Source organism: Salvia hispanica, chromosome 3, assembly GCF_029641045.1.
Source record: "Salvia hispanica isolate PSC_SH4W2 chromosome 3, Shi_PSC_v1, whole genome shotgun sequence".
Lineage (NCBI taxonomy): Eukaryota > Viridiplantae > Streptophyta > Magnoliopsida > Lamiales > Lamiaceae > Salvia > Salvia hispanica.
In genome coordinates, this window is record NC_142694.1 from 18,828,520 (window position 1) to 18,841,742 (window position 13,223).

Consider the following 13,223-nt stretch of genomic DNA (forward strand, 5'->3'; position numbering starts at 1 on the left):
GTTTTGCATAAAACTTTCATGAAGGCAATAATCAATAATTAATAGCTACTAATATAGTACTCCCTCCGTCCCAGAGAAGTTGGCATACTTTGGAAATGGCACGGGATTTTAGGAGGTGTTGTTTTGTGTGTTAAATGGAGAGAGAAAATATAATTTTTATATTCATGTGAGAGAGGACTTTTTCCAAAAAGGGAAATGTGACATCTTTTGTGGGACAAACTAAAAAGGAAAGTGTGTCAACTTCTCTGGGACGGAGGGAGTATGTACTATATATATGACACCATAGATGAATTAAAATGTAATGGTGGTGCAAAAACATTATCTCCTAAACCCTTTTTCTACAAATGTAATTGACTGGACATACCACGTTAAAAGGAGTCCAGATCACTGAATTTTTACCGACATGCAACTTGTTTTTCACCTAAACATAAAGAGGCATATGTTTACTGCTATTAAATTTTGGGGCAGGGAAAGAACATATATATGGAGATGGTTTGAAAGCAACGATAGAGCTTAGCTGTAGTATTTCATAATGTTGGTAGCTGTAGACATTTATTTCAATCCCATGTGATGCATAGAAACTAATCATCTATCTTTTCATCTATTTACACTTTTGGGAATAATATTTGCTGGAAATTACTATTAATTTTAACTATTATTATTTGAGTTGCCAGCAACATGGGAACATCTTTCCACCATAAATATGTGAGAGTTGGGGTTGTTGTTCTCTGCATTTAAACTCTACTTTGTTGACTGGGAAAATAGAGTTATGGGTTGCCATTTAGGTTTTCGTTTTCTTCCTTTGGATATTCCATTTTTCATCGTGAAAACATTAATGATGCACCACTAATTACGTGTGGGGGTCATTAGCATCACGAGGCCTAGACAATGACGACTTCCAAAAATTAAATGTACTTATCCACCTATATGTATATTTTTTGGTGTATACAACTTTGGTTGTGACTTGTAAGAGCACTAGTAAAGTACTAGTTAGGTATATAAAGTCATAGTAATATTCACCATGATATTAATCGCACTGAAAAAAACCCGAACTGTCCCTCATTCGAACTCATTCGTTGTAGACGACCGAAAGGGCTTAAAATGGTTCTCCGTTCATAGCTCATCAGTTTCACTCATCCAATCGTGAAGATCTACAGTAGATACATCTCTTCGCTGGATGAATGCAACACCTGAGTTATAAATATCATGAGCAAAAAATTAAAGTTCCATTTTTTTATAATGCAAAATTGGTTCCATGTGAAATATAGTGATTTTTTTATGTTCAATATTATGTTCGCCCAAATTATTGTAAGTTTTATTCGAGGACAAAATAGAGTGTTTAGCTAATATTCGTTTCATATACATTTAAGTTTGAAGAACTACACTATAGCAAAAATAGACTACGAATAAATTTTTCCTTGCTATTAATTCAATAGTTGTACCAGTTTGTTGTGGAGCAATAGTCATGAAAGATATGTTGAATGGAACACATGTGTTTTTTTTTTCCAATTTTGTCAAAAAACACTGCTAAGTTAAAGTCGTAGTTGGTGGATTGGCATCTCTAAATTCATCTCAACTTTCATAAAATTATGTTTTAAAAAAACTTTATGCAAATAAATTTTATTTAAGAAAAAACTCACATTAGTGAATACGTATGTTGTAACTATTACTATTATTTTGGATATTCATGATTGGAGTATAACTTTAATTAAGGATATTGCAAGGTTCTTCAACTCTAAGAATGGGATGATGTAGAAACCATCTTTAGAGTAGGAAGTACAGTTGAATAATTAATCTTTATGATGATACATTTATATATTACAATCGTACATCTGTTTATCAAGGATAAGAATAATGTAAACCACCAGAACAAGAGCCCCACAAGCATAATGAAAATCTTGATATCATAACTATGAAACTCTTTCCCAGTAGTCAATCTATTATCCATAGGATAAAAGTAAGGACTAAATTAATTGTCTCTTCTTACAAACCATCATATATGTATCCCCATTCTTGAATTCTTTTGTCCAAACCTATGCTTTGAACTGTGAGAATATGAACATGCCCACATTTTGGGTCTGCTGTCACCTAGTGGAAAGCAATCACAAAGACAGCTCATGAACATACCTAGAAAGTTGGCAAAGAAGTACAGGTCTTGATCATCAAGCATCTGTTATTGCAATTTACAAGAACACATAAAGCTGTCAGACCTCATAAGTAACTCCATTACATCCATTGCTGCTAATGTCCACATAAGCAGCAAAACACAACCACCACATTAATACTGTTAGGGCATGTTTTGCAGTGGGGAAATGGATGGATTGGAAGGCTTATCCAGTAGGTGATGTGGGTTAATATCCACATCTTGAGTTTCATTCCCTTGTGGAGCTCATTCCAGTCTCCAGATGGTGGATGGAACAAATTCAGGTGAGGAATGCTACAGCTGAAGCAGATGTCTGTTTTGGTTGAGGCCCTAATTTTGTATGTGCTTTCACAGTTGGTTAGAAAGCATTGGGAGACTACCTAGCTTGTGTGTTTCCTTCCTCGGAGTGCTTTTAGTAATTTTGTAGTCATTTTAACTTTAGAGCCCATCGACATTTTCTGTTACCTTCAACTCGAGTGAGGAAGGCTTGAGCAACTACATTTCGGGAGATTCTAGGGACTCGAGAGTCGAAGCTAGGAAGAATTAAGGGCTCCAGTATAGATAATATCGTAATAATGAAATGACACAAGGACAGAATTATCAGCATGTGATGATAAGCACAACTTCATTGTCATTGGTGAAAACGGCAGTTAATACATATGCGTATCAAGCGTGATCCACAAAACTGATCCAGTTCCGTATCCTAACTAAGTAAATACACACACCACACTACAAAATAGGCCCTTAATCTCCATTTGTTTCAACTGACACACAAGAATCCCATCCTCCACTTTCCTTCACAAGAAACATAAAAAGTTCAGAAGATTTCAGTTGCTTTATCACTAACAATCAACGAAAAGTTCCGCTGATACTAAACACATCCAGAAGCCTGCCCATAACGAACTAATATCCCTCATCATACTCATTCACGAGTAAAAGGAAAAAACCCCAGATACAGTTATAAGGCGAATGGTGGGTTAGTGACAGATTTTTATGAGGAATTAAACAGCTTCAAAACCAAAGGCAACCCCCCACCCCTCGCCCACAATAGGTATCATAGAAAACATCTACAGATTAAGATACCTGAATGCTGATAATCAATAAATTGTTGTTGTAAAGCAAAATCGCAAGGTCAGGAATCAGGATCACATGTATGATCTTCAGATGATTTTAATCCTCTTAGCCACGTCCGCAGCCTTGCAATCCGGTGGGAGCATGATATAAGCCTTCTTGGTTCCATCAGGCGTGATCGAAGTATTCACTTTCTTGACCCTTATCTTAAACATATTTATAGCAGCCTCTTTGATATTCTTCTTATCAGCACGTTTGTCGACTACAAAAACCAAAGTGTTACATTCCAACATTGCCTTTATTGCAGACTCTGTCCCAAGAGGATATCTGAAGATTTGGAAATGGTCAGCGCTTTTTATCAAAGCAGCACTAGTGCTAAGTCGCTTGGGATTCTTTTCCTTTTTCAAATTCTTTGCAGCAGAAGATGACTCAGGACCTTCCTTCTTCGATTTCTTTGCAGCAGGAGATGATGCTGGTTCTAAGAAAACAGCATCCTCAAATTTTAATGTCAAAGCATCTGCGCTCATAAAATCTTGTTTCACGGGTTCAGGTTCTAGGTAATTTTCCGCCTTTGTGGACACAGAAACTCTATCAACAAGTTTGATCTCAAAAGCTTTGAAGCTGCCAATGACATCCTGTTTTCCAAATAGTGAAGAAAGTATTGGATAACAATATAAGCTTTCACAAATTATACATCCAAATGAATAAACTTATATCTTGAAAGGAAAGTACAACACAGGGGATTGATGCAATCGTCTTAGCCTTACCAGTGTAAGAATAAACCAAAACTAAAATTTCCTTACAAACATAATACTGTTATTAGATGTCAACGATTTAGCCAACTCATCAAACAAGTTCCGAAAGAATGCTTCCCATAAGATTTCTTCACATGTTTAGAACGACAACAGTTGAAGTAAATTTCTCAGCACAATTTAACATAGGCAATGCAAAAAAAGAGGACTCACAAGAATCAAAGAGTATAAAAAAATTGTTTAAGAGACCTCAAACAGGCTAGGCAGTATTCTATAAAGTGCGGGAGTCCATACACCATTCAACCATAGATTGAATATTTGAAACTCTTAAATTGTTGTTGGCATTCAATGGGGTGCATACTTGAGAAAATTCGGAACATGAACCGGCTTGCCTCAACATAATTAGCTCTCCTAGCTAGAAACTCCATTTGGTGTAGTAACCAAATCAGATGCTACTATAATTCATCTCTTGTTGGATTCTACTAATTCAAACATTAATCCAACAACTAATTAGCTAAAAATGTAGATCATGGATATAATCTAAAATTCATCAAAACCACTTAAAACATCATTAAATAATTATGGATATAAAATCCATAATTAATCTAAACAAACCACCACAGGGATTAACAACTAGCATCGAACTTCAAAATCCTTCAAACCTAACTGAATTACACTATAACTCTGTAAATTTACATGGGATTCTACATTTTACACAATGTTTACAAATTCAGCAAATCACACTAAACAAAACTGAAACGCTCACATGCCTAAATTGGATTTGCAGCGTTTAATAGAGACATTAATTAGCTCACCTTTCGGAGGGGGAAAAAGGTGGAAGACGGAGAAAACAGCTTTGTGGAAACTGAAGTAAGGTGGGCGTCGGTAACCCTCGATCTAAGCCGGAAACAAATTCCGGAGCCGACAGTTGGCGGCGGAGCTACTGAAGAGACGATCATTTGAAGATTCATGAGATTTGAAAACGGAAATCGACAAGAATATCGAGCTCTACTGATACAGTTTATTCGGATCGCCAAAACTTGGTCCGATCCGATCCGACCCGGGCCCAAACTAGTGAACGACCGATCGGCCCGAAATTGCGATCCGAATGAATGGAATAAAACAATGATAGATTTCAGATCAATTAAGATTAGTGTATTTGAACGCAATTATTATTTTTTTCTTTTTTGATTTTAACCACAGGCATACTGAACGAATCCAACTAATCCTGCTCGATCGGACTTGCGGATTAAGGCCGAAAGTCTTTCAACGGGTGACGGGGTTTGAACCTGTGACCTCATGGTCACCACCACAGCTCTGCCCTGCAACCCGTTGGTGAATGCAATTATTTTTTTACTGTACTACTTTTTTTTACAAAAGTATCAATTTTTAAAAATTTTGACCTCCTACAATCTCATCAGTGAATAAAAGCATATGATATGTCCAACCATCATAATTGTATAAATCATTTTTTCTACTCTTATTTCTACTGTTTCATTTTGCAGCGTAATAGATTGAACATATTATGTGGCAATAAGGTGGACAACTAAATTTTTACTCTTCGTCGGATTAACTATTGAGAATCAAAATAGACAATTTCAGATGGTTCAAAATTCAAAGATTCAATTTCATTTTTTTGCCTTCTTTCTGTACTATTCTTATTTAGGATGTCAAACTCATTTTCGAATAAGCTCTATTGAATTTGGGATAATCAAATTAATTTTTTAATGGGTAATCAATTTTCAACTCTAAACTTGTAGGCTTGAATTCGGGCTAGCCAACCAATCTAAAACTTAACGATGAATATTACTCTTCATTTCTATTTTTTATTATTTAGAGTATTCATAATAAATACATAATAGAAATTAAAGATCTAAATTGTAAAATAAAAATGTCCAAATGGGGATGCATGATCTTTTCAATAGATAATGAAAAAATTACTCATATTATGTGTACATAAAATAAAATATTATTAATGTAATTACTTTTAAAAGTTAGGACATTGGATAAGAATAATGTTTGATAAGACTGAAACTCTTTAATATTTTAATATATTTAATTGAATAGACTATAATTGATGTTGGCTTTGTTAAAAAACCTAATTCAAGATTTATATAATTAAAATGAAACATAAATTATAAATTATGTTTTAGAATCACAATATTTAGGGTGATTAAATATGGTTTTTGAAGTGAGTCACAACAAATCTGTCATCAAAGTGAGTAACTTCGAAATTTCCCCCTAATGCAGGTATTGTCGTGCAATTCCTACTCTCATATACCATTGCATTTATTTTTTTCTTAATTTTTGGACACACTGTTGAACTACTTTCAGCTGCTTCAATCTCTACAGCTTTTCTATACAACCTCTCCATAAGTGTTATTCTCATCTCCTCAAGCATGTCTATTATATGTTTATTTCTAGCCTCCAAAATGTATGCATTGAAACACTCACAGACATTATTGAGAATAGCATCAGAGTATTGTGTGGAGGTGATGAAGGCCTTACAGAATTTACTCGGGTTCCTGTCCATTAAATCAGCAAATGCTTGCCCATCTTCATTCTCTAACTCCTTGCATGCCAAGTCATACTCCTGCATGTAGGTGCTTCTAGCAAGCTTCCAAAAAAGCTGCTTCAGTTTAGGACCCTTGTGAACTTTTTTCCAATTGGCATAGATGTGTCTTGCACAATTTCTATGCTCTGCCAATGGGATAAGCTCCTTGACTGCATTCTCAAGCCCCTACAATCATAAATATTTGTGTAAGTTGTAATTTAAGTATTTAGTTAATGCAAAAGTAAAGTGTCAGTTTAGATCATACCTTTTGCTGATCACTTATAATAATAACTCCAACTCCTTCACCCAAGTTCAGCTCTTGCACTAGAATGTTAATGAACCAACTCCAACAAACCTCGTTCTCAATTTCAACTACTGCCCAAGCTATAGGATACATTTGATTATTCCCATCAGTTCCCACCGCAGATAACAGTATGCCACCCAAGTAAGTCTTCAAGAAAGCCCCATCCAGTCCAATCACCCTCCTACACCCCTCCTTGAAACCCTTTCTTAAACCACTAAATCCAATGTACATTGACTTGAACACAGCACCTACATCCACATGTACCTCAAACCTACCTTCTTTGTCAGCTCTACTCAACTCAAGTACATAGCTCCTCAACTTGGCATAATGATCTTCCACTGATCCCTTCAACAAATCAATAGCTTTTCTCTTTGAATGGTATAGCTTCCACCTTGTGGCCTCAACAGCATACCTCTGCATTAGATCCCTGCCTAAATCTTTACAACTCATATTTGGTTTAAGCTTAAAGACATGAAAGTATTTTCTAGCAATCCAATTGGATGTAGCAATTTTATTTCTCATTGCCCTAGGACAAGTGTGAACCCCATTCTGATTTTTCATTAAAAAGACTCCTGTCTTCGTCACTCGACTCCCAGATATCATCCATTTACAAGGACTCAAACAACCTGCTTCAAGTTGCTTCTTAGTTGCTCTTTTAAAATGAATTTGCCATCCATTCAACACTGCATTATGTGTCAGTGCGTCTCTAGCTTGGTGCCCATCAATAAATCCCATACCAGCACTGAATGTGAGAACCTTATGATCACATTTTGGATCATACATCACTTTAACATGTCGTTGTCTAGATCGTCTCCCTTCATCTTCAAAATCAGTGGAATCAGAGTAAATATCATCCTCTTCAGAATTTTCATATTCAGACACATAATCACTCTTTTGTCCTCCATTGACTATCCCCTGGAACATCTCATCAGTTATTACAAAGGGCTTCTTTCTCTCTTTCATCTTCTTTCTGCATTGTGCATATTCTTCATCCTCAGACACTAGCTCATCGGCTTCCATTTCATCATCAGTCTCCTCATCATCAGTTGATGGTATATAACTGCCATCACAATCACTCTCATTCTCACCTTCTCCCAAAACCTCATTACCTGATCCAACTCCCTCATGTCCAAGACCACTCAAATTGTTCTCCACAGAACCACTCATATTATTCTTCTCCACAGAACTACTCATATTCTCCTCTACAGATTCACTCAAACTCTTACTCCCACCTTCACCAGCATTATTATCCACAGTTGTGGCCATTGTCTTACTCACAGATTCACTCATCTTCTTATTAAATGTTTCACTATCATGCTTCTTAGTAGACTTGACCACCCTCTCACTACCACTTCTACCTCTACCAAACGATATAGCAACACTCTTACTAACACTTTCAACAAGCCTCTTCTCCACTGATTGAACCACATTTTCTCCCACATTTTTTTCAATCACAGTCTTACCCTTGCTCGTAGAAGTGTTATTTCTAATTTTTGTGGCAGATTCAAAGTGACTCTTTTCAACCACACTCTTACTATTTTTTTCAACCTTTTCCACTACCCTTTCTCCCATTCCCACACTCCCACCAACAACATATATGCTACACATTCTGTTAAAACTAACACTTAGATTAGCAGATAGCATCTCCATCACCTCCTTATCACTTTTTATATCTACGTGGGTTGCTGACGTAGAATTTACAAAGGTGAGTTTGCTCCATGTGTGAATCCCTATATTATTCAATTCCTCAACCAAGTCAAAATACCCAAATCTATCTGGGTCTAGATCACTTGCCTGAGCCATTCCACCACCAATGTATTTCTGAAACTTGCCATTTGGAATGAAATGTCCTCCATGATGAATATAGAGGCCAAAAACGTCGTCTCTGAACAAATTCAAATTCCAGATTTAGAAACTGTACACAAACTATATTTATCACAAATGTAAAAAAGAAATGAGATACTTGGCAGGAGAGCTAATCAAACTATATTCAATGAAGCTGAATTACAGAATGCACTTAGTCCCCTCAAAGGGGTCACTGCTATCCATGATTAAATGTAGTAGGAGTACTTTGTTCAGTGAAGCTGAATTACAGAATACACTTAGTCCCCTCAAAGGGGTCACTGCTACCCATGATTAATATAGTAGGAGTATGTAAGTTTCATGATGACACTGATATAATTAATTTTTGCATACTGCAATTTATGATCTATTAGTGATGCATCCATTTATTCTGGCACCTATTGACATTTTCCTATGGAGGGACAAGAAACTAAGATTTGAAAGTGGAAACAAAGAAGAAACTAAAGTAAACAAAAATGCCTCTCAAAAGTCATACTTCCAGATTCATACGATGCAAACACATATTTAGTAAACAAACAGTAAAGTGGAAACAAAGAAGAAACTAAAGTAAACAAAAAACCGGTGAATCAACTTCCAGATTCATACAATTCAAATTGAGAAAACTGAATCGAGCAATCTGAGTACAATTGAGCAACGAATTTAAAACGAAATGCATAACTTACGGAGTTGGCGGCGCCATCGGAGGTTGCGGTCGCCGTCGCCGTCGCCGTCGCGGTTGCCGTCACAGTCGAGGTCGCCGCCGCTGAGCAGAAGATAAGATTCAGAAGTTGAAGTTTAATTTTTGATGTTAGGGTTTTCTTGATTTTTGTCTTAGTCGTTTTTGCATCTTCCAATTCCAATTTGGGGGTGGGTGAAAGGGGGGTTATGTTAGAAGAATTTTTTTAAATTTTTTTTTTTTTATTTATTCCATGTCATTGTACATATCAGCATCCACGTCACCATCCACGTCAGACATATACACACGTCAGCAATCTACTTCGCCGGAAAACCCGACTTGGGAAATCGGAGCACGTTGGCAAAGTTCGTGATTTTTGGTGCAACATTTTAAGTTGGTGGGAAATACCAAACTTTTTGGAAAGTTCATGCTTTTTGGAGTAGTTATCCCTATTTTAAATATATAAAGAAAGTAAAGTAAAACAAATTTGGCGAGTAGGAAATAGGGTACGCAAAATTCGTATATAAACCCTAGGGTTTAAGGAAATCCTCTCTTTCCATACAAAGCCCACATTTCTTCTTCAATTCCGCATATACAGTATTTATATATATTTCACATCTGCTATATCACAAAAATCATGAACCTATCGACCTCAACAGCCCTAATTCCTACTGCCCAACATGGTTGGTTTCTTGCACAGTCCCGCTGTTGAAGGAGCGAGAGCAGAGGAGAACGAAGACGTTACTAAGAGAGCAACCGACCTCCTCGTTCCGGAGCTGGACGATATCCCCTCTTCGTTTTCCGATTCGTTTCTCGATTTTGAGGCCCTCAACGGCTGGTTCACCGAAGGCCCCGGTGCGGATATGGCTGATTTGAGAGGTGAATTAGTTGATGTTAAGAAGGAATTTGATGTTTTGGGAGAGGAAATAGCTGATATTAAGAAGGAATTTGATGTTTTGGCAGATGAAATTTGTCGAGAGGGTGTAAAGGTGGAACCTTTGTCGGGTTTAGGGCTGGAAGATGGGGAAATTGGGGGTGTTGTTGAGAAATGTGTTGTAAAGGGTAGTGAGGGAGTTGAAGGTGATGGATGTGAGAGGAAATTGGGGGATTTAGGGTGTTTGATTGAGGAGCAGCTTGGGAAAGTGAGCTTAGATGGTGCAGTAGAAAATTTAAGTGTTCCTGTTGTTGCTTCACTGAAATGTGAGAATAGTGGTAGTGAAGAAGCTGCGGTTGATGACAAGTTGAAGAGTGTGAAAATGGGGATTGGCAGTTGTGGTAGTGTGAAGAGTGATGGTGATGTGTTAGGAGTTGGTGGGGATGAGAATAAAGTTGATGAGAGTGTGGATGATGGAGATGGGAGTGGGAGCACCTCGGATTCGTCGTCCTCGTCATCTAGTAGTAGTGAGGATAAGGATGATGGTAAAAAGAAGGACAAGAATGGAGAGAGTAGTGGTGATGAAGAGACTGAGATGGAGGATGGTGAGATTGTGATGTCGGAGCTAGAAGAGATGGTTTCGTGGAGTGACGTTGATGATGAGGATGGTGGTGGAGGCGGACCAATCAAATCTAAGAATGAGCTTGAGGTTTGTGATTGTGTGTTCATGAATTGTGGTGGATTATATTTTGAATCTGTACATAGGCATGAATTCCATCTAATTTATGTATCATGTTTATTGCAATATTGTGTTGTGCTGTGTAACTTGTGAAGTATTTGTCACTATTATTGAATGTATTTAATCTTCAAAGTTTAAAGAATGTCAAAATTTGGATTTATCCTTGAACTAAGAAAATGATCATTGGGTAATGAAGGTATCGTTGAACACATTAAGAGAAAGAAGCACAGCTATTTGTGCCGTTTGTTGCTTGATATATGTCTTTTGTTAAAAACCTTCATTTCGAGCAATGTAAGAGAAGGTATAAAACACCTTTGTCGCAAATGGAACGTGTCGTTTAGCAACCAACATTTTATTCAATAGCCGTCATTCTTCAACAGACGCCTGCTCATACACATCATATGATGCATTCAATTTTCATAGTTTTGTTCTCTGTAGTTGTGTTTGCGCCTAAACGGGGGACGAAGCTTATGTTTGTTATAATCTTTCTTTTTTACTATGCAGGATCTGCCTCCAGTTCCTTCTGTTAATGTGACCTTGGAACCACGTCATGAAACCCTTCCAGTTGGAACAGTTTTGTCGGTAAAACATCGTTTCTACATTGCTACCGAATACTGCCAACATTTATGATGTTTTCTTGCTTTGATGTTCTTGGATTGAGTAATGTTATTAACATTGAACAGATGATTGGCGCCCAAGTGATTGTGGAAGGAGTCGAGAAACACGATCCTCTCAACGAGGGCTCAATTCTTTGGATTACTGAGAGCAGATCACCGCTGGGGATTATTGATGAAATCTTTGGGCCCGTCAAGAACCCTTTCTACATTGTGAGATACAACTCCGAGGAGGAAGTCCCCACAGGGATCCAGCAAGGCACCTTGATCTCGTTTGTTGCAGAGTTTGCAGATCATGTACTCAATAACAATAATCTCTACCAGAAAGGGTATGATGCATCTAATGAGAACGATGAAGAGCTGTCTGAGGATGGTGAATTTTCAGATGACGAGAAAGAGGCTGAGTACAGGAGAATGATGAAGATGAAGAAAAGGGGAACGAATGATTCCAAGCCCAATAACAAGAGGAAGGAGAAACGGCAGCAGAAGAATCAGAGAGGGAACGGGAGCTGGAACAATAACAATTCTACTGCACAAACTCCTCCAGGTGGCGAAGGCCAACGTTTCGCTCCTCGTGTTGGAACACCGTCAAACCAAGACAGTCATCACCAAGGCTCACTGGGACAGGGTTCTGTTGGTGATCAATGCGTGATTCCTCCTGCATTCCCACATAGGCCTCAAGCACAAGCATTTCCTCCTCCGAATGGAAGTTGGAACAATGGGTTTCCACAACATCAGCAGCTAAATGCAAACCTTCTTGCTGGACTGCCTCCGAACGGCATGCTGTGGATGCAGCAGCAAAACCTACCGTACCTGTACCCGACCGGTGCACCATTTCAACAGCAAATCAGTATGATACCCGGAATGCCACCAAACTTCAATCCAATGGCTGGACTACCAAATATTGGTGGGATAATTCCACCTTGGCCTATGGATCAGAATGCATCGCAGTTTGGAATGCAGGGCCAGCAAGGTCCACCACGGCCACAGTTTGGAGCGCAGGGCCAGCAAGGTCCACAACAGCCACAGTTTACAGCGCAGGGCCAGCAAGGTCCACCACAGCCACAGTTTGCAGCGCCGGGCCAGCAAGTTCCACCACAGCCACAGTTTGGAGTGCAGGGCCAGCAAGGTCCACCACGGCCACAGTTTGCAGCTCAGGGCCAGCAAGGTCCACCACAGCCTCAGTTTGGAGTGCAGGGCCAGCAAGGTCCCCCACGGCCTCAGTTTGGAGTTGAGGGCCAGCAAGGTCCACCGCCACTGCCTCTGAATGGTGCTGGAGAGCAAGCAGTTCAGACTCAGGTATCTCCAGATGGTCAGCCACAGCCTCCAGCCATGAGTTTCAATGGAAGCCGTGGTGGTGGCCGTCGTGGCGGCCGTCGTGGTGGAAGAGGGAATCACAGAGGCCGTGGGCGTTATGGTGGTGGCAGGCATTCTTGAGCCCTTCTACAGAAAAATATATATCCCAATTTTGCCAAAGTTTTGTTCTTCCCTTAGCAAAAACCATTATTTTCTTGTAGTTACATGTATCTAATATTTAATCATGTTTTTATGTTGACTTTTTCTTCCTGTGAGCTTTAACCTGAAAATTTTGAGTGAGGATCGGTTGAAATTGTCCTTTCAATGTGATTTTGTTGTTTTATGTGATTTCATGTTT

At 38.4% G+C, this 13,223-nt stretch overlaps 3 protein-coding genes across 5 annotated transcripts; 1 reads left to right on the top strand and 2 right to left on the bottom strand.

Moving 5' to 3' along the window:
• Window positions 1–2,751: 2,751 nt before the first annotated feature.
• On the bottom strand, window positions 2,752–5,060 carry LOC125209699 (uncharacterized). Of its 2 annotated transcripts, XR_007174342.2 has the most exons (3): window positions 4,782–5,060; window positions 3,227–3,849; window positions 2,752–2,938 (listed from the first exon to the last, which is right to left on the bottom strand). XR_007174342.2 is itself a non-coding variant. In XM_048109284.2 (2 exons), the coding sequence occupies exons 1-2, from the start codon at window positions 4,935–4,937 to the stop codon at window positions 3,304–3,306; spliced, it is 702 nt and encodes a 233-aa protein (XP_047965241.1). In that variant the 5' UTR covers window positions 4,938–5,060; the 3' UTR covers window positions 2,752–3,303. The 2 variants fall into 2 exon arrangements, 1 of the variants encoding a protein (XP_047965241.1); XM_048109284.2 differs by having other exon boundaries at window positions 2,752–3,849.
• A 1,079-nt stretch (window positions 5,061–6,139) lies between these two features.
• On the bottom strand, window positions 6,140–9,608 carry LOC148930316 (uncharacterized). The gene is made up of 3 exons (XM_089066425.1): window positions 9,350–9,608; window positions 6,786–8,709; window positions 6,140–6,706 (listed from the first exon to the last, which is right to left on the bottom strand). Exons 1-3 carry the CDS (start codon window positions 9,364–9,366, stop codon window positions 6,140–6,142), a joined length of 2,508 nt encoding a protein of 835 aa, XP_088922551.1. The 5' UTR covers window positions 9,367–9,608.
• Window positions 9,609–9,865: 257 nt separating this feature from the next.
• On the top strand, window positions 9,866–13,213 carry LOC125214622 (uncharacterized). Of its 2 annotated transcripts, XM_048115722.2 has the most exons (4): window positions 9,866–10,221; window positions 10,306–10,925; window positions 11,460–11,537; window positions 11,639–13,213. In XM_048115722.2, exons 1-4 carry the CDS (start codon window positions 10,023–10,025, stop codon window positions 13,004–13,006), a joined length of 2,265 nt encoding a protein of 754 aa, XP_047971679.2. In that variant the 5' UTR covers window positions 9,866–10,022; the 3' UTR covers window positions 13,007–13,213. The 2 variants fall into 2 exon arrangements, with proteins under 2 accessions (XP_047971679.2, XP_047971678.2); XM_048115721.2 differs by having other exon boundaries at window positions 9,867–10,925.
• Window positions 13,214–13,223: the final 10 nt, after the last annotated feature.

Bases quoted from the DNA above. Each gene is read 5' to 3' on its own strand.
- LOC125209699 (XM_048109284.2), bottom strand. From the start codon at position 4,937: ATGAATCTTCAAATGATCGTCTCTTCAGTAGCTCCGCCGCCAACTGTC. The intron at 3,850-4,781 runs GTGAGCTAATTA...TTTGGAAAACAG, and splicing joins CCTTTTTCCCCCTCCGAAAG to GATGTCATTGGCAGCTTCAA.
- LOC148930316 (XM_089066425.1), bottom strand. The intron at 6,707-6,785 runs GTATGATCTAAA...TTATGATTGTAG, and splicing joins TTATAAGTGATCAGCAAAAG to GGGCTTGAGAATGCAGTCAA.
- LOC125214622 (XM_048115721.2), top strand. From the start codon at position 10,023: ATGGTTGGTTTCTTGCACAGTCCCGCTGTTGAAGGAGCGAGAGCAGAG. The intron at 10,926-11,459 runs GTTTGTGATTGT...TTTACTATGCAG, and splicing joins AATCTAAGAATGAGCTTGAG to GATCTGCCTCCAGTTCCTTC. The intron at 11,538-11,638 runs GTAAAACATCGT...AACATTGAACAG, and splicing joins CAGTTGGAACAGTTTTGTCG to ATGATTGGCGCCCAAGTGAT.